Raw genomic sequence first — 24,596 nt, forward strand, 5'->3', positions numbered from 1 at the left:
AAATACAGATATGCTTTTGCTCATGATTTGTTCAAGTTCATGCTCGTAGCTATTAAACGCGTGAGCATGAGCTAAGTTCACATTTGGCTATATTGCCGTTCTACGCATATTTGTCCCGCGGTTTACATAGAACATGGGACAAGTAGGCGTAGAAGCAAAGACAAAGAAGGGCAGTGTAGTTCATTACTTGCTTTGCAGAAATCGCAAAATATAGAAGCATAGAGAAGCTTAATGATGCAAACCCAGCATGCTTGATTATGACGCGTATAATTTTGAATCTAGGTACCATTAATGTCGATTTCTTTAGCTCACTACTTTTAGAATACTGCTGCAAACTGTTCTGTTCAAAACGCATCTCTGCTTAAACGATAGCAAACAGCTGATAAAAATAAATTCTTTCCAACAACGGTTTTGGCAATACGCCAGTCGTAGCCATAGTGGATTATGAATCGTTTTACAAGTCAATCAGCATAAAACCTTTTGTGTTCATTCACATAATTGTGCTACATTCATTTACTCGACCGGAATGTGATCTGAAAATGAAAAAAAAAAACGTTCAGAATTGCTGAATCCTTATTTATCAAACTTTATCTTCGATAATATTGAACATAATGAGTATTGTAGTAATCATCATGGAATAACTTCCAAATGTTTCAGAGATAATTTTCGAAAAATCATTGTTTGAAAATTTATTGTTTAATCAGCAATATAACAAATATTCAAAAAAAGGAAAATCTGCTAACGCAGTGCATTGCCGCACACAGGAGTAGAAGGACCAATTTCATGGCCGAAATGTTCAAATTTGCCTAAATAGCCTGTTATAAATTAAAAAGCTGTGAAAGCCCAGTTTAAGTTTACTTGAATACATTTTAAATTGAAAATCATTATTATCTTTCATAATAGGTCATTAGAATATTAGAAACTTGGCAATAATATACTCTTCAATACGACGCATCTGTGGCCAATTATGAGTTCAGTTGCTATTCTAAACCGATCCTGCCAAAGTGAATAAGAAGTGTCTAAGATAGGATTCGATTCTCTATTGATTATAGTGTAATAATTATACTGCACCAACTACAATTTAAGTTGAATTGCCTGAAATGGTTATTTATGATGATAATGAAGTTATTGTGTATTTCTTTCACTACTGGACTGCGAAGTGTGGCCTCATAAGTGCGAAAGTGTGAACAAAAGTGCGGGATTGTATTGAATCCTGTTGGTGTCTTCAGAGCACTTATTCTTTGATGTACGAAGCATAAGTCCCCCGACGACACCTACTTGATTTAATGCAATTAAACACTTTTATTAGCGTTTCCGCACTTGTAAAAACTTCTGCGGCAGTCCAGGGGTTAAAGAAATGCGCAATAATAATGCTACATACTCACTATGCCCCGTCTACCCCTATATCATTTTCAATAGGTTCGAGTCTACGCTTTTTTTCTATCTTTATTGACGAGTTTTTCAGCCCTGGCTAGCTCGATTGTATAACATTTTGCGGTATATCCACTTCGCGGTACGACATTTGGTGGTTTGACACTTCACGGTCAGTACAATTTCGCGGTTTATACTGAGATGTTTCATCTATCTTAACAGTGCAATTTGGAAGAAAGCTTGTGCTTAAAAGAAGGGTAAATCACCGATGAAAATGTTATTAGTGGTACTGCCAACAATTTTCAGTGCAACTTGCAGGAAAAACCATACCGCGAAACAGTATAGACCGCGAAATGGTACTAACCGCAAAACGGTAAACCGCGAAATATCGGACAACCAGCTAGCTCATATCGGAACAAACGGTTTTACTCACTATAAATTTCACGTCATACTACTTGGGGAGTTCCAAAATTCTAACTGAAATCAACTAAGCAACACGTTCTGGACAATTGGCACCACCAGATGCACCGCTACTTCACCAGTTCCTGATGGAACTCCTGCTGAATACATTGTTTATAGCTGCTGTCTGGTCTTTAGTGTTTGACTGGTTTCACAACGGCCGCGGGGCATTTTATCGCAGCACCGATGAGTCCAGCATTTCATCCAACGTCTGTGTTCTGCAATAAAATATTCAGGAAGTTTCTCCTTAATTTTCAAATTTATCTCGCAAGAACTTCCTATTTCGTTAACAATTCCAGCATTTGGATACCTACCAATTAGATTGGACACCAATGTAAATCTCCAGCTTTCCCGGACCCACTTTTATGTTCAAGGCGAATGATGCGAACAAAACACAAAGCGATGGAAAATGACATTTCCATCATTTCGTTTGCATCTGTTCTTTCTCACACGCACACATTTACACGTGGCTGAGTTCTTTCAGTTTAATACCGGTTTTGGTGCTTACCGAACGGGGTACTAAATTTAATCCCGGATTTTCTAAAATCGGGATTAAATCTGGTATCATCTTCGATGGAGCTTATCACCATAAAAGAAAATTGTAAGAGATAAGAAAGATTGAGCCAGAATTAGGGCCTAGTTAGGGTAGTCAGAAGGTAGGCTGGAAGATGGGAGAAGCTAAATAAAGTTTGCGTACGATGTAATCCGATTTTTGAGGTGTCCAGTTTATTAGCCGGTCCGACCAAGCTTCAGTCTCGCTAGGTCAAACCTAACAATAGCTTCAAAACAAAAAAGGGTAAATTCAAGTTCGATAATAATGCAGCTCCAGGTATGTGTGAGCGGAGTAACTTCAATACAAGCAAAGACACGAACTTTTTCTTATTTTCGACGACAAAGTGTGACATGCGGCAGCCTCCGTCCTTCCACGCCGGCAGGTGCAACGTGATCGAGTTGGACGACGCTTCGATGAATCGTGACTTTTCCGGCAGCAGAGGTTTCGAACCCTTGGTTCGAGTGTTTAGTATATCGGAAGGTTCACCGGCACCGATGGTGTTGTAGGCGGTGGCGTACACTTGGTACCTCGATCCGCAGTACAGGTTTTCGATCGTGTATTTCGGGGCGTCCAACGCAACGTCACTAGTTTCCCAGTCGCCGAATTCCGGCTTGTAGTGTAGGGTGTATCCTTGGAGGGGAGCAGTGTCCGACTCGTGAGGCTTCAGCTTGACGGCCAGTGAATCAGTCGTGGTGGCAGTGAGCGTCAGTTGAGGTGATTGTGGAGGAGCCAGAACGATCAGTCGGTGGGTAATGGAGTCTTTGGCGATCGAGTTTTCGGCGGTACACGTGTAGTCTCCTGCATCCTGTCGGATTACGTCTTTGATGAAGAGGGATCCTTCCGGTAGCTGACGAATGCGCTCGTTGGGAACGAATTCCTGTCCTTTGATCTTCCAGGTAATATCGGGCGTTGGGGAACCTACAGCAAGACATGGGAGCTTGGCGTCTTCTTTGAAGGTAGCCGTGAATGTGTCATCGAACGAGGCGATCTTCGCTGGAACCTTGTCACTTGGCATAGCTGAAAGCATCTTCGATCGCTGACCTTCGCCAATGGTTGTGCTTGCCGTCACCCAGAAGTCGTACTGTTGGTTCTTCTCCAATCCGGACGCTTCGTAGCTCATTTGATAGGAAGGCACTTTGTGGCTCTTTGGTTCTTGATCGCCGATCTTGATGTAGACGGTGTACTGTAGTATAACTCCGTTTGGCTGAGATGGTGGTTGCCATGAAACTAGAATCGATCCTTCGGACATGACTAGAGCTTTGACAGCGGTGGGAGCTTCTGGAACATCCTGTTCTGTCTGGCAGTGAATCGGAGCACTACGGACACCATCACCTCCGGAAGTGGTAGCCAAGACTTGCATGGTGTAGTTCGTATACTTCTTAAGCCCGTGGAGAACAGTATCGCTGGAGGCAGTCTTCTTGTAGTCCTTGTTCTTGTCATCATTCCACAGCTCACTGGGAGAGTAGACAACCTTATAACCCTTGATTACACCATTGGCCGACTCTAACGGAGGGCTCACCCAAGAAACTCGGATCGTCTGCGAAGTAAGCGTTGTGCACATGGTATCACTTGGAGGCTGATCTGGAGTTCCTTCAGCGGTGTATTGCTTCTCCTCTTCACTCATCGGACCAGCGCCTACCTTATTGAACGCTTGAATAACGATCGAGTACTGAGTGTAGGTCTTCAGATTGTTGATCTCCAGGCTGTGCTCTTTTCCTTCGCCACCTTCCAAAGAGTAGTTCACCGTTTCGTAGATGTAAGACGAGTTCTGCGAAGTCTGTTTGAATCCCACATAGTAACCCAAAATGTCCCCATTCCATTCGGCACGTGGAGGAGCCTTCCAACTCACTCGCAGAGTAGACTGATTGGTCGGTTCCACTTTGATGGCTTGCGGTTTACCTGAAGGAGCTTCCTCAGCAGTGATGATCGTGACGACTTCCGACGAATCGGAAACCCCAATATCATTTTCGGCAACGATTCGGATATTGTAAGTAGTGGCTGGGCTGAGTTTTTGAACCTGAGCTTCGTTGGTATGGCCAGGAACGATAACACTGTAAAACAAAACACGCTTAAACGTTGTTCATCAAACTAGCTTAACTACTAATTACCGATCAACATCATTTTCCCAGGTTCCTCGCGATCGTTTGAACTCGATAATGTACCGCTTCAGAGGCGAGTTTCCATCGTATGGCTTGGCCCAGCTGAGTTGTACCGTTCGTCCCGATTTGTCCAAAACCTTGAGCGCGTAGGGCATTTCCGGAGCTTCCTGAATGATCATATTGATACTGGCGTCGTCACTTCCGAAAGCGTTGGTCGCCATACAGGTAAATAGAGCTGAATCGCTTCGTTCGGTGCGCTTGATCGACAGGCTTGACATGACTCCATCTGGACGGATCTCCTCTCTGAAAAGCGCAAATTAACCTCAGTTACACCTACTCAGCATCTACCATAACAATTATAACCTACCGAATGGTGTAGCGATTGTCCGACTTCGGGTCCAGGCGGATGTTGTTCATGTTCCACAGGATGCCGATCGGTTTCTCGCCCTTGGCTTCGCACTGCAGCACAGTTGGTTCGCCTCGTCGAGCCGTCTGGTTGCGTAGCTTTTCGGTGAACTCTGGTGGGGCTTGAACGCTGATCAAGATCACGGCACTCAGACCGGAACCGATACCGTTGATCGCCTCGCACAGGTAGTAGCCTTCGTTCGATTTCTGAATGTTGTTGATGAACAGCGAGCCTTCTTCAACGCGGATGCTCGAGTCGTTCGAACGTAGATCTTTGTATTCTCCGGGGGTGTCACCTGTATTGAGGGACATAATCATTAGATTGAGGTCAACATTTGCGCTTGATAAGTACTTACCGATCGCCTTCTTCCAGCTAACTTGAGGCTTCGGGAACCCATCGGCTTTGCATTCGACCTTAGCGTTGGATCCCTGAGCAAAAGCCTTATCGGTAGGTTCGAGAATCCACCTTGGTGGAACTGTTTTTTTGGTTTCGAATAATACGAAGTTGGATAGAACAAGGAATTCGATTAGTAATCTGATTTGGTGGGATGTAGGCCCAACGGAAATGGTGTTACCTTTGAATATGATATTTTTTGAAAGACTTGTTCACTTGTGATTTGATGAGAACATAAATTTTAGTCATTACTTACTCATTTGTTATGCAGCGAAGGGAGCAAAAGCTTACTCTTACATTTTACCTTGAAATAATATAGCAAAACCGATGAATCCAGTCATAGCATATTTCGTATTGATGGACTTCAAGAGAGTTGTGGTGAAATTTTTATTTGTATTTATCACAAACTGACAAAGTTTTGTGCCCAGAGATGTAACTGTGATAAAATAACAAACATTTGTAGCTGCCACTTGAGTTGTGAAGGTCGGATTTGATTTATATTAGGTTATACTAAATCTACTTAATCACCTTAAGTTTGTCAGTCAGGTTTGTGCTTCTCTGAGTTTTTTTATATCATTGTAGGTATTTGAATTGTATATTAAATCTAAACTAAGACCCCTGATAGCCGAAGCAGTAAACGCCCAGCTATTCAGCAAGGCCAAGCTGAGGGTTGTGGGTTCAAATCCTGCTGGACGAGGATCTTTTTGTAATGGGAATTTTCTCGATTTCTCAGTGCATGGAGTATCTTCGTCATTGCCTCACGATATACCATGACCCCACAGTTATAAATCAAATAGTGTGGAGCCCAACCTATAAAATACAATAAAATGACATCGAAAACGTAAAATTGTCATTTAAAAGCACGAATTGAATCGTATTAAATTGGAACTTTGGTTAGTAAACTGTTTTGAGTGTAATATTTACATAGGATAGCATAAAAATTAAAAATTGTATCGGTTTCTGAAAACCATATTATGGATCAAATTGTGACATATTACCGATCAGTGCGCATAATCAAGAGATTTTCGACTCAATGCATCTGTATTGCATGATTTGGCGAAAGTTAACATATTACTGCAAAAAATAGCAGTGTTAGAGGTGGAAATAAGGGTAAAATGCCATTTTTTTTGTGATACTGCATTGAAGTAACTGAGACATGTACTGTTTTCGCTCCACACCAAGTTTTCCACCCATTTTTGTCTGCTAAAAAATGAAATGTACAAACCTTGATGTTTTATTAGTTTTATCCTTAGTGCTATTGTCTGAAAATGTCGAATCCAATGCTTAAAACGGCAGAAATCTACATTCTTTGGAAGTGATCCATAACCGTGGTAAACAATCATTACCTGGTCCATATTATGGATCACTAGTTAGAAGTGCTAATATTCGGTATTTAGAATAGCAATCAAGAAAAATGTTTTATGCTATAACATTTGAATTTTACCACCTGTGGGAGCTTATGAATGCTGACGGCACTTCTTACAGAAAACGACCATATAATGATAGCTGTGTGGTGGGGATTTTTTTTTTTTTTATTTCCGTACGGGTTTGGGCTGAAAGGTCTCAGATTTTCATGAAACTTTTTCCACAGGCAGGGCTCATCAATATATGAATAAAAAAAAATTGAGAAAAATTCAGGGTCGCCTATTTTCCCGGAAAACTCAGTTGGAATTTTTTTGTTTTCCTCTGACACTACCTAATTTGAAAAATCATAACTCAAGAACGAAGCATCAAAGAAACAAAGTTTTTTTTTATGAAAATGAAAGCAAATTTTCTCAGGAATAAAAAAAATAACTGGAAAAAGTTTTCCACAAAATTTTTCACTGTTGAGAAAATTCGTAAAGAAAAGCCGGAAAAACTATGCTCCAACTCGTGGAAAATTTTCAAAAAAAATATTTTTGAGAAGGTAATTTCATAAGCTTTAATCGCTAAAATTTTTGAAATGGTTTTTTTTTCGTTTTTGAGTTATAGCCAATTTTGTAAAAAATGTGCAAATGTGCCATTTTGAGCCTTTTCTTTGAAAAATCATAGCTCAAGAAAGAAGCATCGTAGAAACAAAGTTTTTTTTTTATGAAAATGAAAGCAAATTTTCTAAAAAATAGAAAAAAATGTTAACTGGAAAACATTTTTCCACAAAATTTTTCCACCGTTGAGAAAATTCGTAAAGAAAAGCCGGGAAAACTATGTTCCAACTCGTGTAAGATTTTCAAAGAAATATTTTTGAGAACAGAATTTTATAAATTTCAATCACTGAAATTTTTAAGATGTACTACTTTTTAATTCCAGCGTTTGGTCACAGTTTTGTGAAAAATGCCCAGATTTCTCGTACAAGTCTTTTCGATCGAAAATCATAAGTGAAGATAAAAGCGTCACAGAAACATTTTTTTTTGTCAGTTCGGAATTTTCTCAAAACTTTGAGATTTTTTGAAATGGAATAAGTTTTCCAGGACATTTTTCACCGTTAAAGAAAATAAATAATGATAACCCGATTAGCTATTCCAGCTTGCAAACAAAGTATATTTGAAAAGAGCGATCAATAAGTTCCAATCCTAAACATTTTTTTTTTTAATAATAGGGACGGACCTGGTGTAGTGGTTAGAACACACGCCTCTCACGCCGAGGACCTGGGATCGAATCCCATCCCCAAGATAGTCACTAAAAAAAAATTTCAGTGACGACTTCCTTCGGAAGGGAAGTAAACCCGTTGGTCCCGAGATGAACTAGCCCAGGGCTAAAAATCTCGTTAATAAAGATAAAAAAAAATTAAATACGCTCATTTTTCGTTCCTAAAACATGATCAAATATTGCCAAGATGAGCTGTTTACAAATTTATACATAATTTATAAGTTTATAAAGCTTATTTTCAAATTTATAAGTTTATAAACAAAACTACTTAAGAACGAAACAGCATAGAAACAAAGATTTCTTCAATCATAATGTAGGCATTTTTTTCCAGCTACCTGTTAGGTAACTACTAAATTGACAGTTAAATTAATGGGTAGACAATATGGCAATTAGGTATTTACCAATTATGGTTTAAAGCGTTGAAATGGCTTGAGAATCATAAGTTTACCAAAAAACTAACAAAGAGCAGTGAGAAAGTGCAAGTGTTGTCAGCTGTATATTACTCGTTATTACCGAAGCTGTTGAAATGGACAAAGTTCAATACTACGAATACTATTCGCTATGCTGTAACCCCTTAGGACTGGACGGCCACAAATCAGTAAGGACAAATTTACGCTCGATTAGCCATGGTCTCATGACCAAGTATCATTTGAATGGAGTTCGGTGGATTACGGAAAAGATGAAAATCTACTTGAAGTGCATGATTATGATTAACCAGAAATGTAAGTTATATACTGATTAATTGAATAAATAAAATTAAATAATAATAATAATAATAATCTCATTTGTTCCATAGAAAAGAAAGAATCCCTTTTCAGTGTAATGAAAAATAGAGGCAGAAACAGTTTTTTTCAGTTTTTCTTAGCGGTGTAATTTTTCATGAAAAATATCATCCATTCCGACTTATACTTCATTAAAACCATATCTTTTTTACAGATGTTTTAGAAAATTTGCAATTGCTTTGATAAAAAAAACTTTGTTCTTCCGATGCTTCGATTGAAATATGGGTTTTCAAAGAAAAGGCTTATATCAGGGCAGCCCAACGTACGTCATTTTATGCGGCCCGCGAAGAGTTCGAAGACTCTTCTCAAATCTGGCCCGCAGGCTGCTCTACTCATTTGAAGTAAGAACATACCAAGAATCTTTATTGAAAATTTCGTTTTAATTTTACGCTAGTATGATGGTTCAATTAGTTTTTACATTTTCTAAATTTACTTGATATCATTAATGATTCGAATGATGTATTGTCATATTTTGCTTATACTCAGTGAATCAAATGGCGATCGAAACAAACGCAAAATAATCAATAAACCTTGCACACTCACATTGTTTGTCCCAATTTTTTTTCATATAGAAAAATTGTCATGGCCAATACAAAGTGCAACATTGTTGCAATTTTTTCAATTCGAGATTAAATAGCTTTTTTAAATAATAGAAAATTTGGTAGTACTCTTTTTTTAAGTTGATAAGCGATAACATTATTCTACGTATAAATCAAAGAGGCGAGAATCAATTTGAGACTCATAATGAGAAATCATACTTTTTAATAATCGCAATAATTTAATTAAGATTTTAACAACACCATAGCATATATTCCATGACTTTCTTCAATATTTGACAGTAGAGACTGAAATTCAATCAATCTTAAATAAAATATGAAGGGAAAAGGCTAAATTAAATCGAGTAGAATACTACAGCAAAGGCTTGACTTCTACAAAATCGCACACACTTTTTTTTCTTCATTAGTATCATTCCAAACATTACATTAATTGCTTATATCTTGGTGTTCTGTGTTATTAGACAACACTATCATCCTAATTTGGTAAAACAAATTTAATAATCTTACACACTAATTTTACAGAAAACTTAGGTAGAATTCTCACCAAATCATAAGTAGATTTTTTCAGAATCTTCTGAACCAATTTTTCACAAAATTCTGAGCAGTGTTTCCACTTAAACTTGTGTGGATTTCTGAACATATTCTTAACAAGATTCATATGCAATCTTGGAGAAATATCTCGCAGATTTCATTAGAGGATTTTAGAATGGATATTCTCAGCGTATAAACTGCTTTGGATTTTTGCCAAATGTCAGGTTTTCTTACACATCCCCAGGCATGATACTTAAATAACGATGGGCGAAATTGTGACAAAATTCTGAGTAGGATTTTTATAACATCTTATATAAAATTTAGTTCAGGATTTTCAACGATTCCTCAACTAAATACTGACATAATCTTGAAAACAACTCCTTCGCAAGATCATTAAAAAAAAATTTTCCACGAGTTGGAGCATAGTTTTTCCGGCTTTTCTTTACGAATTTTCTCAACGGTGGAAAATTTTGTGGAAAACTTTTTCCAGTTAATATATTTTTTTATTCCTGAGAAAATTTGCCTTTATTTTCATAAAAAAAACTTTGTTTCTACGATGCTTCGTTCTTGAGGTATGATTTTTCAAAGTAAGTAGTGTCAGAGGAAAACAAAAAAATTCCAACTGAGTTTTCCGGGAAAATAAGCGACCCTGAATCTTTCTCAATTTTTTTTATTCATATATTGATGAACCCTGCCTGTGGAAAAAGTTTCATGAAAATCTGAGACCCTTCGGCCCACTTTGTACGGAAATAAAAAAAAAATCCCCACATTGTAGGCAATCGGTATTTCAGGGTTCATTCACAAATTGCATTACGCCAGAAATGGCCATTTTAGATACCCACCGACCCCCTCGTAACGCTTTTTGTATGCAGATTTTTCAAATTTTGTTTGAGCTGTAACATTACGAGAACACTCACCCACCCCCTTCAGCGTTATGAAGTTTGTGAATGGGCCCTTATATGATCTGTATTATGGAATAAAAGATCAAATTTCGCAAATCAAAAATCAAAATTGTTCTTAGAAATTTGACATACACTTTTTCTCATCTCCATATTTACATATAAGCAAGGTTTGGTAGAATTCTACTTTTGTTAGTAGAGTAAAGTGAAATAGTAGTTTGTGTAATCATTCATTACGGAACTTAAAACAGTTGCGTAATGAGAAAGCGTTACGTAATGAATCATTACAGTATTGGTTTCAGTTGCGTAATGACTATTACCATACTGCATTATATAGTGCAGGAAAGTATCCCAAGAAACAATTTTGGGCGATTAATAAACATGTCTGCTTAACTAGTGCTTTATAACAGCTGTGACTGTTGAACAAAAGTATATGCTGTATAAAGTGATGATCAAATGTTGCATACATTCTAAGAAGCACTTTAGTTCCTCACTTTCATGTTATTTTAAAAGCTAGTTGAACCAAAGTTGAAATAACGTTGATTGATAGTTTAGTTTGGTTGTTTAATAGCTGCTCTATAATACTTGAAGATGAGCTGTTTCTATCTATTCAGATACTGTTGTTCCATATGTGACAAAAAGCTGATTGACAAGCTTTTCCAATATTTACCAACATTTGTTTTGTCACTTTTTCTGCAATACTTATATGGCTCAGAACTGCAGTGAAGATAAATATATATTTGCTTTTAAATGCATTCGACTCAATGTATCAACCACACAGAAAGCTCTTCAACATAAAAGTCTTAACTAACTTACAAAAAAAAACTGGTGTTTAAGAACAGTTTCTCATAGCTGTTTTATTTAGCTCTCAGTTGTTTATTAATTGTCTTTGGTAAAATGAAAATGAAACTATTATTCAGGCGTTATTCGCCCAGAAATGGAGAATCTATTAAATAACAACAGTTTTATTAACGTAATGCTATACATGTTTATTCAACGAACTTAACTCGGCTATTCATGGTAGTAACATTACAGCAGAATCTACAATGCGTATTCAACATTAAAACCACCAATTATCCATCAAACATCCAGAAATGCTTATTCAGCGTTTGTCTAAAAGGGTTGTATAACGAATAATTACTAAATTGTTGAAGAAAAGTTGTAGAAGTCATTATTACCTATGATCACCGTCATCCAGATTAATAGCTCATGTACAGTTTTAATTCAACCGCATGTTTTATAGAGCGATTATTCGTCTATTATGAAACTTTAATGAAGCTGATAGCTTTGATAAGTTGCGTTTGAGACCTTTTCACAAACAATGTTCAACAATGCTGTGTATATACACCGAAGGCAAGCAAAATACTTAGACGATGTTTAAACAACAATTTTTTTCAATGAAATTTTCGATTATCTTCTTGTATCTTTAAGTACTGCTTTAAACCTGCTGATGTATGTAACCTTGGTTGGAGCAGTTCAGATGCATGCACCTGTAAATCGGACGGTCCTGGGTTTGAGGCCCAGCATCACAATAATGTTTAATTAATTGAAAATAAATACCAATGTGTCAAAATCTAGCTGTGTACCTAGTAATAAAGTTTGAGTGTGTAATAAAGTGTACAAATAAATATGAATATTTTTTGCTATTTCAAGCATAAAAAAATGTTGAAGAAACATTAAAGAAACCTCTTTTGGTGAGTTTATAAATCAATTCTATAAATAAATATGATATCTATGTTAGTCGAACAAAGCACCAAAACAGACTGTGTTTAGCATGTTTTTCCGTTGAGCCAATGCTGAGCAAAGCCTACTATTAGTATAGAAAATAGTAGGCTTTGCGTAATCATAAGTAATAATGGCACCAATGACTTTTCTTCAACAGCTTACAAATAACATGTCATTCAATCTTGTTTAATAAACACTGAACAAGCATTTCTGTATGTTCTATGGAAACCTGGTGGTTAAAATGTTTAATAAACGTTGTAGTTGCCACTTATAATGTCACTATTGTTGAACAGCCAAGGTGAGATCATTGAATAAACATGTATTATATAACGTTAGCAAATAATAGTGTAATATAAAACAGCTCTGAGCAACTTTTCTTAAAGAAAAAAATGTTTCTTGGGTAGGTCGTTTCATGACAGATTGGCGTAATGAAAAACAGTCTATTACGATGAAAAATAGCACAAAGTTCTCTTTGGGGCCATCCATAAATGACGTAGCATTTTTTACTGATTTTTTACACCCCCTCCCCCTCGTAGCATTTAGTCACAAAAGCAGAGACACCCCCCCCCCCCCCTAGTTAATGACGTAGCATATCAAGCAGCCCCCCCTCTTATTTTTTTAATCGAAGCATTCAATTTCAGAAATTTGAAACAAAATTTGATATTAATAGTTTGGTATATCGTATCGATCATTTGGAAAAAAGTTTTAAACGAACCTTTTTCCTGTTCAAGTTACATAATTTTGGTACTCATTTTGATACAGTTTCAATTTGTTGTTGTAAATAAGTTTACAGTTGGAAATTAAAAAAAAAAAAAACAAATAAAGAACAGTTTGGATTGACGAAACTATCAGTGATGAATGAGAGTACAAAATATTGTTGAATATATTGAACAGAAATTTCGTTATATTAAAGGTTTTTATTTGTAGTTTCATTGTTTAGCAAGAGATATCAGTGAATATGATGATAAAATACCATAATTTGGTATGGATCTTCGTCATTTTAATCCAAATTCTGATCCCTTCATCGAAGATGGATAAAAATAACAATTGTAATAAATATATGGAATGTTTCTAAAATCTAAGCGATTATTATAAAAATGGGAGAGGGCCTGGTGTAGTGGTTAGAACACATGCCTATTACACCGATGACCTAGGATCGAACCCATCCCCGAGATAGTCACTTATGACGTCAAGGTTATAGTGGCGACTTCCTTCGGAAACGAAGTTAACCCGTTGGTCCCGAGATGAACTAGCATAGGGCTAAAAATCTCGTTCATAAAGAAAAAAAATACAAATTATTCAGTTTTTATTGATATTAGAGAAAATTATTTACACACATCATAAAGAACCAAAAAAAAACTGTGTTTTAAATTACCGAGTACAGGTCGGACTCAATTATCCGGGATTTGATTATCCGGAGTATGCTTTATAATATTCTTGTTTTTCAGTTTTTATTCATAAATTTTGAGAAAATTTAGTGTTGCAATATACAACATAAATTGTTTAGCAGTTTTGGACTTAGATAAGAAAAGGGTGGTTTGAAAAAGTTTTTTTTATACATGCTGGTCAAAATTTTATTTTCCTTCTCAAGTTCTCTAATGTTTCTGGCTACGCCACTGCTTGATGTGGGGACGGACCTGGTGTAGTGGTTAGAACACACGCCTCTCACGCCGAGGACCTGGGATCGAATCCCATCCTCGAGATAGTCACTAAAAAAAATCAGTGACGACTTCCTTCGGAAGGGAAGTAAAGCCGTTGGCCCAGGGCTAAAAATCTCGTTAATAAAGATAGAAAAAAAAACTGCTTGATGTAAATAAAACAACAAAAAATGATAATATTTAAGTTCTTTTATGGCAGATTTGATCGCAGCATTGACATATCAATAAAAATGAATCAGTTGATATGATGAAGATCTCCTAAACATTGAACGCAAAAATGATTGAATAAATGTCTTATTTTACCATGGTAATGTAACAATTTACCTAAATGAGCATATTTTATTCGTTACGAGAAATAAAGTGTCAACAAAATATATAAATAAAACATAAACGGTTGATTGTTATACGATTTTTTTTTGAGTTGGATCATCATTTCAAAATCGAAGTTCAATAACTCTAAAAAAAAACTTGATGAAAAAACTATATGTCATTTTTTTTCAACTCTACTCTTTTTACTGATATGAATCAAAATGCTACGTCCACTAGTTGAGACCCCTCCCTCCCCCTTGTCACACATCGTCACAAATTCTTGAATACCCCCTCCCCCCTAAAATGCTACGTCATTTATGGACGACCCCTTTTGCAATTTCCCATCGTAATAGGCTTTTTCCATCACTCCAATCTGTCATGAAACGGCCTACTTTTATGCACTAAATTATGCAGTATGGTAATAGTCATTGCGCAACTGAAACCAGTGCTGTAATGATTCATTACGCAACGCTTTCTCATTACGCAACTATTTTGAGTTTCGTAATGAATTATTACACAACAGTTTTGCAGAAATTGTAAAGTAATGGTAAATGCATTCCGATATGATTTCTGATACCCCCAAGTGGTCTTCTGCGAAATTGCAAAAAATGTTGTACAATCTGTTTAAAAGCGCAGTGCACTCTACAAAACTGGCCATGTTCGCAAGGTCGACGTAAGCGCCATTGACAATATAAACTACATTATTCAAAGTATGACTTCAAGTATAATGATTTGATATCAACAGGGCCAACCCTAGACAAGCTATATGCGTTGAAAAATTCTTACAACATTCGTTATTTGCCATTCCAATAACAAAAATATGTTGGAAACGTCATTGGTACTTACGTCGGTCCTGCAAACATGGTCAGAAAAGAGATCTCTTGTATGTTCTGCATTGAGGCAAAAAAACTTAATAATTTCTTAAGGAATAATTGTGACTTGGCGCCACAACGATTATTGTTGAAATTTTTAAGTTTTACTTATGATTTTGGTGAAGATTTTCATGACTAGTTTTCATAAGTCAATCAATGAAAAACAATAATAAGCGAAATGATGATTGCTTACTTAAAATTATCAATCACTAATTACGATTGCCTTTTATATCAGGCGAGCTCAAAAATTGACATGTTTTGATAACATGTGATCTGTTTTCGATTAACTTGTAGCCAACATCGAAAGCGGAGTAGTTCTTCTAGCGATTGCTATGATAATTATTTAGAAGTAACTGTTTTTAAAGAATTCAAAGCTCAAACTTATGAAACTTATGATCCCATTTTCGAAATATTTAAGCGTGCAATGAAACCATAATTTGACTGGTTCATAAGTCTTGATTTATGGAAAACCTAAGTATTTTTGCCTCAGTGTGGACATCTACCAACAAAAATTGTGCTTGTTTTTTCCGAACAATATTTCACCGAATGTCGTTTCCCCGAACGCCAGTAGCCCATATGATACATTTCCCCGAATGCCACTTCCCAAAATGACCCTGAAAGTGATGCAGTACAAAAAGTTATCAGTGACATGATGGTGTACTAGAAAGAACTATAAGCAATGAATAGAATGAGGTATTGGTCATTCCTGATTCATCGCAGCATCGGTTACGCTAACCCTCTAATACCCAACCCCACCTTTAGACGGGGTACATTTAGAATTTTGTGTATTTTTTCGTATCTCGGAAATTAAAATGATTTTATTTTTGGCTTAAACCTTGTTTCATGGCTTTTGAAACTTTTTTGTATTTTTGAAAATTGATTGAAAAATTATGTTCTTATATAACCAACAAATGTCCGGGGTTCATTTAATTTCATATTTTTATACGATCAACTTATCACAGAAGAAGAGCTTGGTGGTATTAAAATGATTTCAAACCTGTTTTTCCGTTAATTACACGCACACTTAGCTCTTACGGTAAATTTCACCGTAATCTCAACAGCTGAACAGTTCGGTGAAATAAAACATAAAACGTCGGAATTTAACGGATTCCGGTGATTTTTTACCGAATACTGTGAAAATTTACCGTACTCCGTTAATTTATCGTACCGAACCGTTCAGCTGTTGAGATTTCACAGGAATCCGTAAAATAATTTAAGTGTGTGGAAAATAAAAAAAAAATCAGAAAATATTAAAAATTTCATATTTTTTAAAGTACCGTAAAAACTTGAATTTGCTAACATTATTGAATTATTGCTAAAAAAAATCAGTAAGTAGAAGAGGTTTCAAGAAAATAATAAAAAGGATAGGGATGTTCAAAAATAAAAATTATAAAAATCAAAAACCAAAATTCGTAGATTTGCGAATAAAAATAAATCATTGCCCAAAACGTGTTTAGAACGACTTTATGTAACTGAAAATGATATTTAGATTCAAAATAAAAATTTATATATATATATATATATATATATATATATATATATATATATATATATATATATATATATATATATATATATATATATATATATATATATATATATATATATATATATATATATATATATATATATATAAAATTATGACAAATTTGAGTGCCAAAAACTTTTCGGCGAAACGATTTTCAGAGAATCGACATTTGGGGAAAAGTAGCGTGATAAACATTAATTGATAGCACCTCACCTGTGTTTTGTAAGTATCAATCCGAAACATAATAGACATCATTTCAATCAACGAAACCCTTTTTGAGTTAAAGTTTCCAACAAAACTTTCGAATGCTTTTTATGAAAAGTAGTCTAGGAAAATCAGAATAAAACTATCTTAAACTAATTATTGGAAAAATCATACTCAATAGCAACTAATAATAACGGATTTTTTTTTACTTCAAAAGTTGTCTATTTGAAAATCACATTATTATTTACTCTGTTACTTAGTGTTTATTTTATTTCTCGTTGTCACGAGTTTACAACAAAATTACGACCAGCTTTGGAGGCACATTCCTCGTCAATTTGGAGATTTGTCCCGTTGATAGGGCGTTCTTCTGAATTTTGAAAGTCTATTTGTCTGAGTGCATGACGAAATCATGAACCATATCATCCTTTTAGAACAAAATCCAATTGCAATTTCCATGATCTTTCATTTATGAAAATGGATAACAGATTTGTATTCGTGCTAGTTAAACGGTAGACAGTACATAAGAAAAACATGATTTACCTCGAGTTTTAGAGAGTTGATTGTACTGAACAAAGCATACATTCAGATTATGTTAAAACATTTTTACCATACAAAACACTTTCAAAAATTGAGCTCAACCGAAAAACTTTATCTTGAAATTCTTGCGATCCTCTTACTTTTCCTGCTGCACTAAAAAATGTACAAATATTCAATTTCTCATAGTTTAAAAAATCAAAAGGATTAAAAAATGTATTTATAGACAAATGTACCTGAAAACCAATGTAAAAAATAGTATGAAATGTGAGCAGTCTTTCAAAAAATATCCCTTTTCTCAAAAATAAAGCATCGCAGTAACACCATTTCCGGTAACGATCATGCAGAAGGCCCACATCGCGGTATAGAGCAGCGCACACATATAGGTTGCAGTTAATAACGGGGACAACTCAAAACTTGGGACTTGGGATGGTTAGCAGCATGCACAATAGGCTAAACCGGACACCGGATTGGAATAAACACCGCCCGCGCGAGTCGTGAGTGGCTTTATTCCAAACGATCGGACATCCGAGCTATCTACAAACTCAAAAAATCGTTGGAACGGGATGTGGGGACACAGGGGTCAGGAATCGATGGGGATGGGGAAGCCCCAAAATGGTCGACCTATGCTGAGACGTTGCGGCGAAACGAAGTGCTTGAGGGAAGGGATTCCGGATTAGAGGGCAGGTGGGGGAAAGCACTTTCCAAGGTAGACAGTTTGGTCGCTGAATCTGGGTGGAGGATGTCTACGCTTTAAAATATCCGAATTCATATCTTGATAAGAGGGAACTTTTCAGATTTGATATTAATGGAAAAGTTCGGATAGTTTTAGAACCCCAAAATTGAAGGTTTCCCATGGAGACGATCGCTACCAACCGGATGGACACGATCAACGAGTATCCATATGTCCCTTGATGGATCACCAGTGTTCGCAATGAACATGATCTAACGTGATCTTAAAAGGTCGGTTCTATTTCAGGAAGTTTTGGGAAAATAGCTTGGGAATGTTAAGGTTTGGCAATGGTAGTCAAGGGGAATGGATGAACCATGCATGTAGTAGTGATGCAGTTGATTGATTTTGTAAAGAACCCTTGACCGCCAATTCGGTAGTGGCCGATACGGTGTCAGCATGGTTTGTGGCCTGACAGGAGTAGTTTCCGGCGTGATATCCCTGTACGGATTCGATGCTTAACGTGCTGCCACGCTTGCGGGTTTCAATGCGAATACCCTTGGTATTTCGCTTCTCGATAAAGTTATCATTGAACATCCACCTGAACGTTACGGGAAGGTCGCCATGTATAACAGTACAAATGATTTGGAAGAATTCATCCACAAATGTTGGATTGTCTCCAGTGTTGACCAGGGAAATCTTCGGAGGTACTGGGAAATATCGGAAGGATGGAAAAACAGTGGCTTAGTTACACTCGATCATTCTAATCTAGATACCGTCAACGATAAGTTCTTCAGTGAGTTCTGCCACGCCGGCGTTATTCGACACCCGACAAGTGTAGTTTCCCGCGTGGTTCCAGTTGATGCCTTCGATGCTCAAAGCTTTTGCCCGCCTACCGAACTCTGTCGTGGTGAGTCCAGTGAGGCTGTCGATCGCGCTGATCGCGTTACCGTTCAGTAACCACTCGATCCTGAACGTGAAATCCCCGGAGATCACACTGCACTGTATCGACGCCGAATCTCCGTAGTTCATGGGGTCCGTACCGAAGCTGAACGGAAGAATCTTGGGAGGAACTGAGGGTTGAGGGAATGTTAGGACATGTCTAAATCACACGACTAGGTAGGATGCTTGAATTATCTAGTTCTTAACAAACCATTAACGATCAATGTATCGGAATGGTACGCGGAGCTGGCACGGTTTGTAGCCTTGCACGTGTAGTTTCCTGCGTAGCGAGCGTCTACCCCGTCAATGGCCAACGCCTTGGTCCGTTTCCCGAAGTCGGCAATGTTCACGTTATCCGCGAAGGAGGTTTGAGATATTGGAATGCCGTTGAAGAACCACTCGATCATTATGGGCATGTCACCGGAGATCACACCGCATTGAACCGTAGCTGAATCTCCATAATTCAAGGCTTCCTCGCCGAACATGAAGGGAGCGATCTTGGGAGGAACTTAAGGGTTAAGGGAGCGTTAGGATTCGTCTAAATCACACGACAAAGTAGGATGCTTAAACTATCTAGTTCTTAACAAACCATTGACGATCAATATATCGAAATGGTACGCGGAGCTTGCACGATTCGTAGCCTTGCACGTGTAGTTTCCTGCGTAGCGAGCGTCTACCCCATCGATGGCCAACGCCTTGGTCCGTTTTCCGAAGTCTGCAATGTTCACGCTATCCGCGAAGGAGGTTTGTGATATTGGAACCCCATTGAAGAACCACTCGATCATTATGGGCATGTCGCCGGAGATGACGCTACACTGTACGGAGGCGGAGTCGCCGTAATTCAAAGCTTCCTCGCCGAACATGAACGGAGCGATCTTGGGAGGAACTGATGGACATGGAAAAGGAACAAAACAAAAGCAACATCATGACGCATACCGATCACTACCAGCTCTGCAGTATAGTTCGTGAACCCCGCTGGATTAGACGCCCGGCAAGTGTAGTTTCCTGCGTATCGTTCGTTAACTCCGTCGATGGAAAGGGACCGAGTACGTTTGTTGAGCGTGGTAACGCTGAGTCGATCCAAATTACGCTGTATTTCAATAACTGGCGCCCCATTGAGGAACCATTCGATCATCATGGGGAAATCTCCGGACGTTACACCACAGTATACCGACACGGATTCTTCGTAGTTCAAGGGATCGTCACCGAAGGAGAATGGAGTGATCTTGGGAGGGACTGGGATTCAATCAGAAATCAAAGTAACAAACCATTAACGAAAAGTTCCGCAGAGTGGGCAGCCGTTTCGGCCTGATTCGTAGCGCGACATGTATAGTTTCCCACGTGACGTTCGTTAACGCCGTCTATCTGGAGGGCTTTGGCCTTCTTCCCCAGATAAGGCTGGTTGATGTTGTAGAACGGATCGAGATCATCGATCGGAACCCCGTTCAAGTACCAGTGTATTCTAACTGGAAAGTCCCCGGAAGTGATACTACAATAGATGAGCACGGAGTCGCCATAGTTGAGCGGTTCATCGCCGAATGTGAAGGGAGCGATCTTGGGAGGGACTAGGATTGAAACGATACAAAAACACAAACAAACCATTTACGAATAATTCGGCAGTGAAAGAAGCCGTTTCGGCGCGGTTCGTTGCTTGACAGGTATAGTTGCCCACGTGACGTTCGTTAACTCCATCGATCGAGAGGGCTTTGGCCTTCTTCCCGAAGTTCGCCTGGTTGATGTTGTAGAATGGGTCCAGATCATCGATGGACACACCGTTCAAAAACCAGTGTATTTTAATAGGGAAGTCTCCAGATGTTATACTACAGTAGATCAGTGCTGAGTCTCCGTAATTCAGAGGTTCATCTCCGAATGTGAAAGGGGCAATTTTAGGAGGGACTGAAAGGGGAAGATAAACATTCTAGATCATCATTTACCGTTCACGATCAACTGCGCAGAATGGTAGGCACTATCAGCTATGTTCGAAGCTTTACACGTATAGTTTCCTGCATACCGGCCGTCCACGTTATCTATCGACAGTACCTTAGAACGGCGACCGACGTCGGCAATGTTGATTTTATCCATTTCGGATACTTGATGAATGGGAATGCCGTTGAACAGCCATTCGATGAATACCGGCATATCGCCGGATGACACACTACAGTAAACGGACGCGGAATCTCCGTAGTTCAGAGGTTCTTCTCCGAAGGCGAACGCAGTTATTTTAGGAGGTACTAGGGAAAAGGAAGGGAAGGAAATACAGATGATCAACTAATCTAACATTGTACCATTTACGATCAGCACAGCCGTATGCTCCACTGAGCTGGCCGTATTCGTTGCAACGCAACTGTAGTTTCCTGCGTATTGTTCGTTGACTCCATCGATAGACAAAGCTTTAGTTCGTTTGCCAAAATCCGCCACATTAAGTCTGTCCAAGTCCACCCTATTGGCAATGGGACTACCGTTGAAAAACCATTCAATCGACACAGGCAAGTCACCGGAGATGATATTGCAAGTTACCGAAGCGGACTCCCCGTAGTTCATGGGTTCGTCGCCAAACGAGAAGGGAGATACTTTCGGTGGAACTGTCGGAACGAACAAGAGTTGTTGTAGTTGCAGACAAGGAAAGGAAAGGATTAAATTATTGGAATCACAATCAAATAAACAGAATCCCGTCTAACCGTTTACCAGCAGTTCGGCAGAGTACGAAACTGTAGCTGCCTTGTTCGAAGCTTCACAAGTATAGTTTCCCGCATGTCTACCCTGTACCCCGTCGATGCTAAGCACTTTCAGCCGCTTGCCGATGTTCGTTATGGTTATTGTCGGATCCAGAATAAGCAGATCGCCGATGTACCATCTAATCTGCAGTGGAAAATCTCCCGAGTGGACGTTACACTGAACCGAAGCCGACTCACCGGAGTTCATCGACTCTTCGCCGAAGCTGAACGGAAGGATCTTGGGTGGAACTGGAAGGACGTAGGAGGAAAAAGGTTGTGATAACTATAAAGCATACCGTTGATGAACAGTTCAGCTGAAAATTGTATGATGTCGGCTTTATTGGAAGCTTCACAGGTGTAGTTGCCAGCATGAGAAGCTGTAACCGAGTCGATCGTCAGTGCTTTCGATCGTTTTCCGATGTTTGTAATGGCTATAGCGGGGTCATCGATGTCCTTGCCGTTGAAGTACCATCGAATGCCTATGGGCAAATCTCCGGATGGCACACTGCACTGTACGGACACGGAGTCTCCATAGTTCATCGGTTCATCCCCAAAGTAGAACGGGAAGATCTTGGGAGGTACTGTGGGATCGAGGAAGGGAAGCGTGCGGTTAGTAACTGGACAGTGAAACATTCACAAACCGTTGACGATGAGCTCGGCGGTCTGTGTAGAGGTACCGGCCTGGTTCCGAGCCAGACAGGTATAGTTTCCAGCATTATATGCGCTGATCGACTCCAGAGTCAGGGTACTGATTCGACGTCCGGAGTTGTGAATGGCAACTCCACGATCGTTGATCCGAGGAATCAGTACTCCGTTGTGTAGCCACTGGAACATGATTGGCGTGTCGCCGGTGATGACGGCGCATTGCACCGTAGCCAGGTTGTCGATGTGAGAGGGCTCATCACCGAAGTTGAACGGCGAGATTTTCGGGAGGACTAAATCGAAAGTTAGGATGAAGGTGTATGTAAACTTCATGCAAATAGGGTCATGCTACTGATTTAATCGATGAGGTTGAAATGTTGACAAACAAATTCGGGGGACCGTCGAACACTCGCAATGTGCTATGCAGACAAGTGTAGAGTTCGGAGTAATCGGTAGGTGTAGATCATATTTAATCCTAATCAGATCACTTTTCAAAGTTCGGCATATGATCTAAATTCCGAGGCAGTCCTCCAAGTGGTATAAATTTCAGTGTAAGGACCTATTCATTATGCGGTATTGATAAGCACCGCGGTAGATCATAAGACAGACGTAATTCAAGTGAACATCTCCCTTGACTACTGTACAGGGCAGGAGTTAAGGAGATCTGCGGAACAGGGATATGGAGTTGGATGCAAGAATATTCAGGGAGAAACCAAAAATTATTAAACTACGTGTGATATTGAATACCGTTGATCACCAGTTCGGACGATTGCACCGATTCACCGGCCTTATTCTTCGCTCTGCACTCGTAAACCCCTCGATGGTAATGACTGATGGGATCGATACTTAATGAGCTTAGTCTTTCAGTCATCCGTGCTATGATAACCCCGTTTTCATTGGAAGGAAGCAACTGCCCGTTGAAGTACCACCGTATTTCCAAAGGAGCATCACCTTTATAAACCATGCATTGAACAGCGGTGCTCTCACCCGAATTAAGCGTTTCTTCGCCAAAACTGAACGGAGTGATCGACGGCGGAACTGGGGATAGGAAGACAAGTAAAAAGCAATCAAACATAAACTAGTAACAAACCCAACACTTTCAGCTGCGAAGAGTGCCGGACTTCGCCGGCTTTGTTCCGAGCTAGACAGCTGTAGTTGCCTGCGTGACCGGAGTTGACCGATTCGATCGTGAGCATACTCAAGCGATGACCGCTCTTGGTGATAATGATGCCCTCCCCGGTGAAGATCGGTTGACCGTTGAACAGCCAGAAGATGTCGATGGGCAGGTCACCTTTGGTGACGGCGCAGTTTACTGTAGTCATGCTGGACGTATCGAAGGGTTCGTCACCAAACTCGAACGGCATGATGTAGGGAACGACTATGGCAGGTTGGGATCGAGGAGATAGTGGAAGAGAAGCATGCATACAGGATTAAAAGCAGAACGGACCCATAACCTTAAGTTCGGACGAGTGTTCAACGCTTCCGGCTCGGTTCTTCGCTACGCAGGTGTAGTTCCCTGCGTGTCGAGGTTGAACCGACTCGATCGATAGTAGACTCGTCCGCTGGCCACTCTTGGTGATCAGAATACTCTCGCTAGTGTAGACGAGTTGATCGTTGAACAACCAGAAGATTTCGATTGGCGTATCGCCCTTGGTCACTGTACAGCTCACGGTTGTAGCGCTGTATACGTCAAACGGTTCTTCGCCGAAGTCGAACGGATGGATGATTGGAAGAACTAGGAAGGGGATGTAACGGGAAGGTAAATAATTAAAATCTCATTGCGCTTTACCCATAACCCTCAGCTCAGCATCGTGCTGAGCGTGTCCTGCGGTATTCTTGGCTATGCAACTGTAGTTCCCCGCATGTCTCGGTTGGACGGACTCTATCGAGAGCATACTGATCCGTTGGCTACCACTGGTGATCAACACCCCATCCCCACTCCGCAGATGATACCCATTGAACAACCACTTGATATCCATCGGTAAATCTCCCTTGGTCACAGCGCAGCTAACCGTCGTAGCGCTGTAGATGTCGAACGCTTCCTCCCCGAAATCGAACGGCAGAATGATCGGAGTCACTGACAGGCGGAAATAGGGAAATAGGATGGTATAGGAATACATAAT

At 39.1% G+C, this 24,596-nt stretch overlaps 1 protein-coding gene across 44 annotated transcripts in view; it reads right to left on the reverse strand.

Moving 5' to 3' along the window:
* LOC5573626 (Down syndrome cell adhesion molecule-like protein Dscam2) overlaps positions 1 to 24,596 on the reverse strand; it is a 302,956-nt gene that overhangs the window by 81,477 nt on the left and 196,883 nt on the right. For 22 of the 44 annotated variants that reach the window (XM_021849888.1, XM_021849886.1, XM_021849890.1 and 19 more), the window contains 5 exons: positions 18,952 to 19,248; positions 5,244 to 5,363; positions 4,850 to 5,183; positions 4,492 to 4,785; positions 2,704 to 4,434 (listed from right to left, as the gene is read on the reverse strand). In XM_021849888.1, the coding sequence (XP_021705580.1) occupies positions 2,704 to 4,434; positions 4,492 to 4,785; positions 4,850 to 5,183; positions 5,244 to 5,363; positions 18,952 to 19,248 (2,776 nt within the window). Of the gene's footprint in view, positions 1 to 2,703; positions 4,435 to 4,491; positions 4,786 to 4,849; positions 5,184 to 5,243; positions 5,364 to 18,951; positions 19,249 to 19,328; positions 19,626 to 19,706; positions 20,004 to 21,795; positions 22,081 to 22,127; positions 22,413 to 22,472; positions 22,767 to 23,220; positions 23,512 to 24,262; positions 24,551 to 24,596 lie in introns of all 44 variants that reach the window. The other 22 variants (XM_021849897.1, XM_021849869.1, XM_021849873.1 and 19 more) reach the window with 8 other exon arrangements.

This window comes from Aedes aegypti, chromosome 3 (genome assembly GCF_002204515.2).
Source record: "Aedes aegypti strain LVP_AGWG chromosome 3, AaegL5.0 Primary Assembly, whole genome shotgun sequence".
Taxonomy (NCBI): domain Eukaryota; kingdom Metazoa; phylum Arthropoda; class Insecta; order Diptera; family Culicidae; genus Aedes; species Aedes aegypti.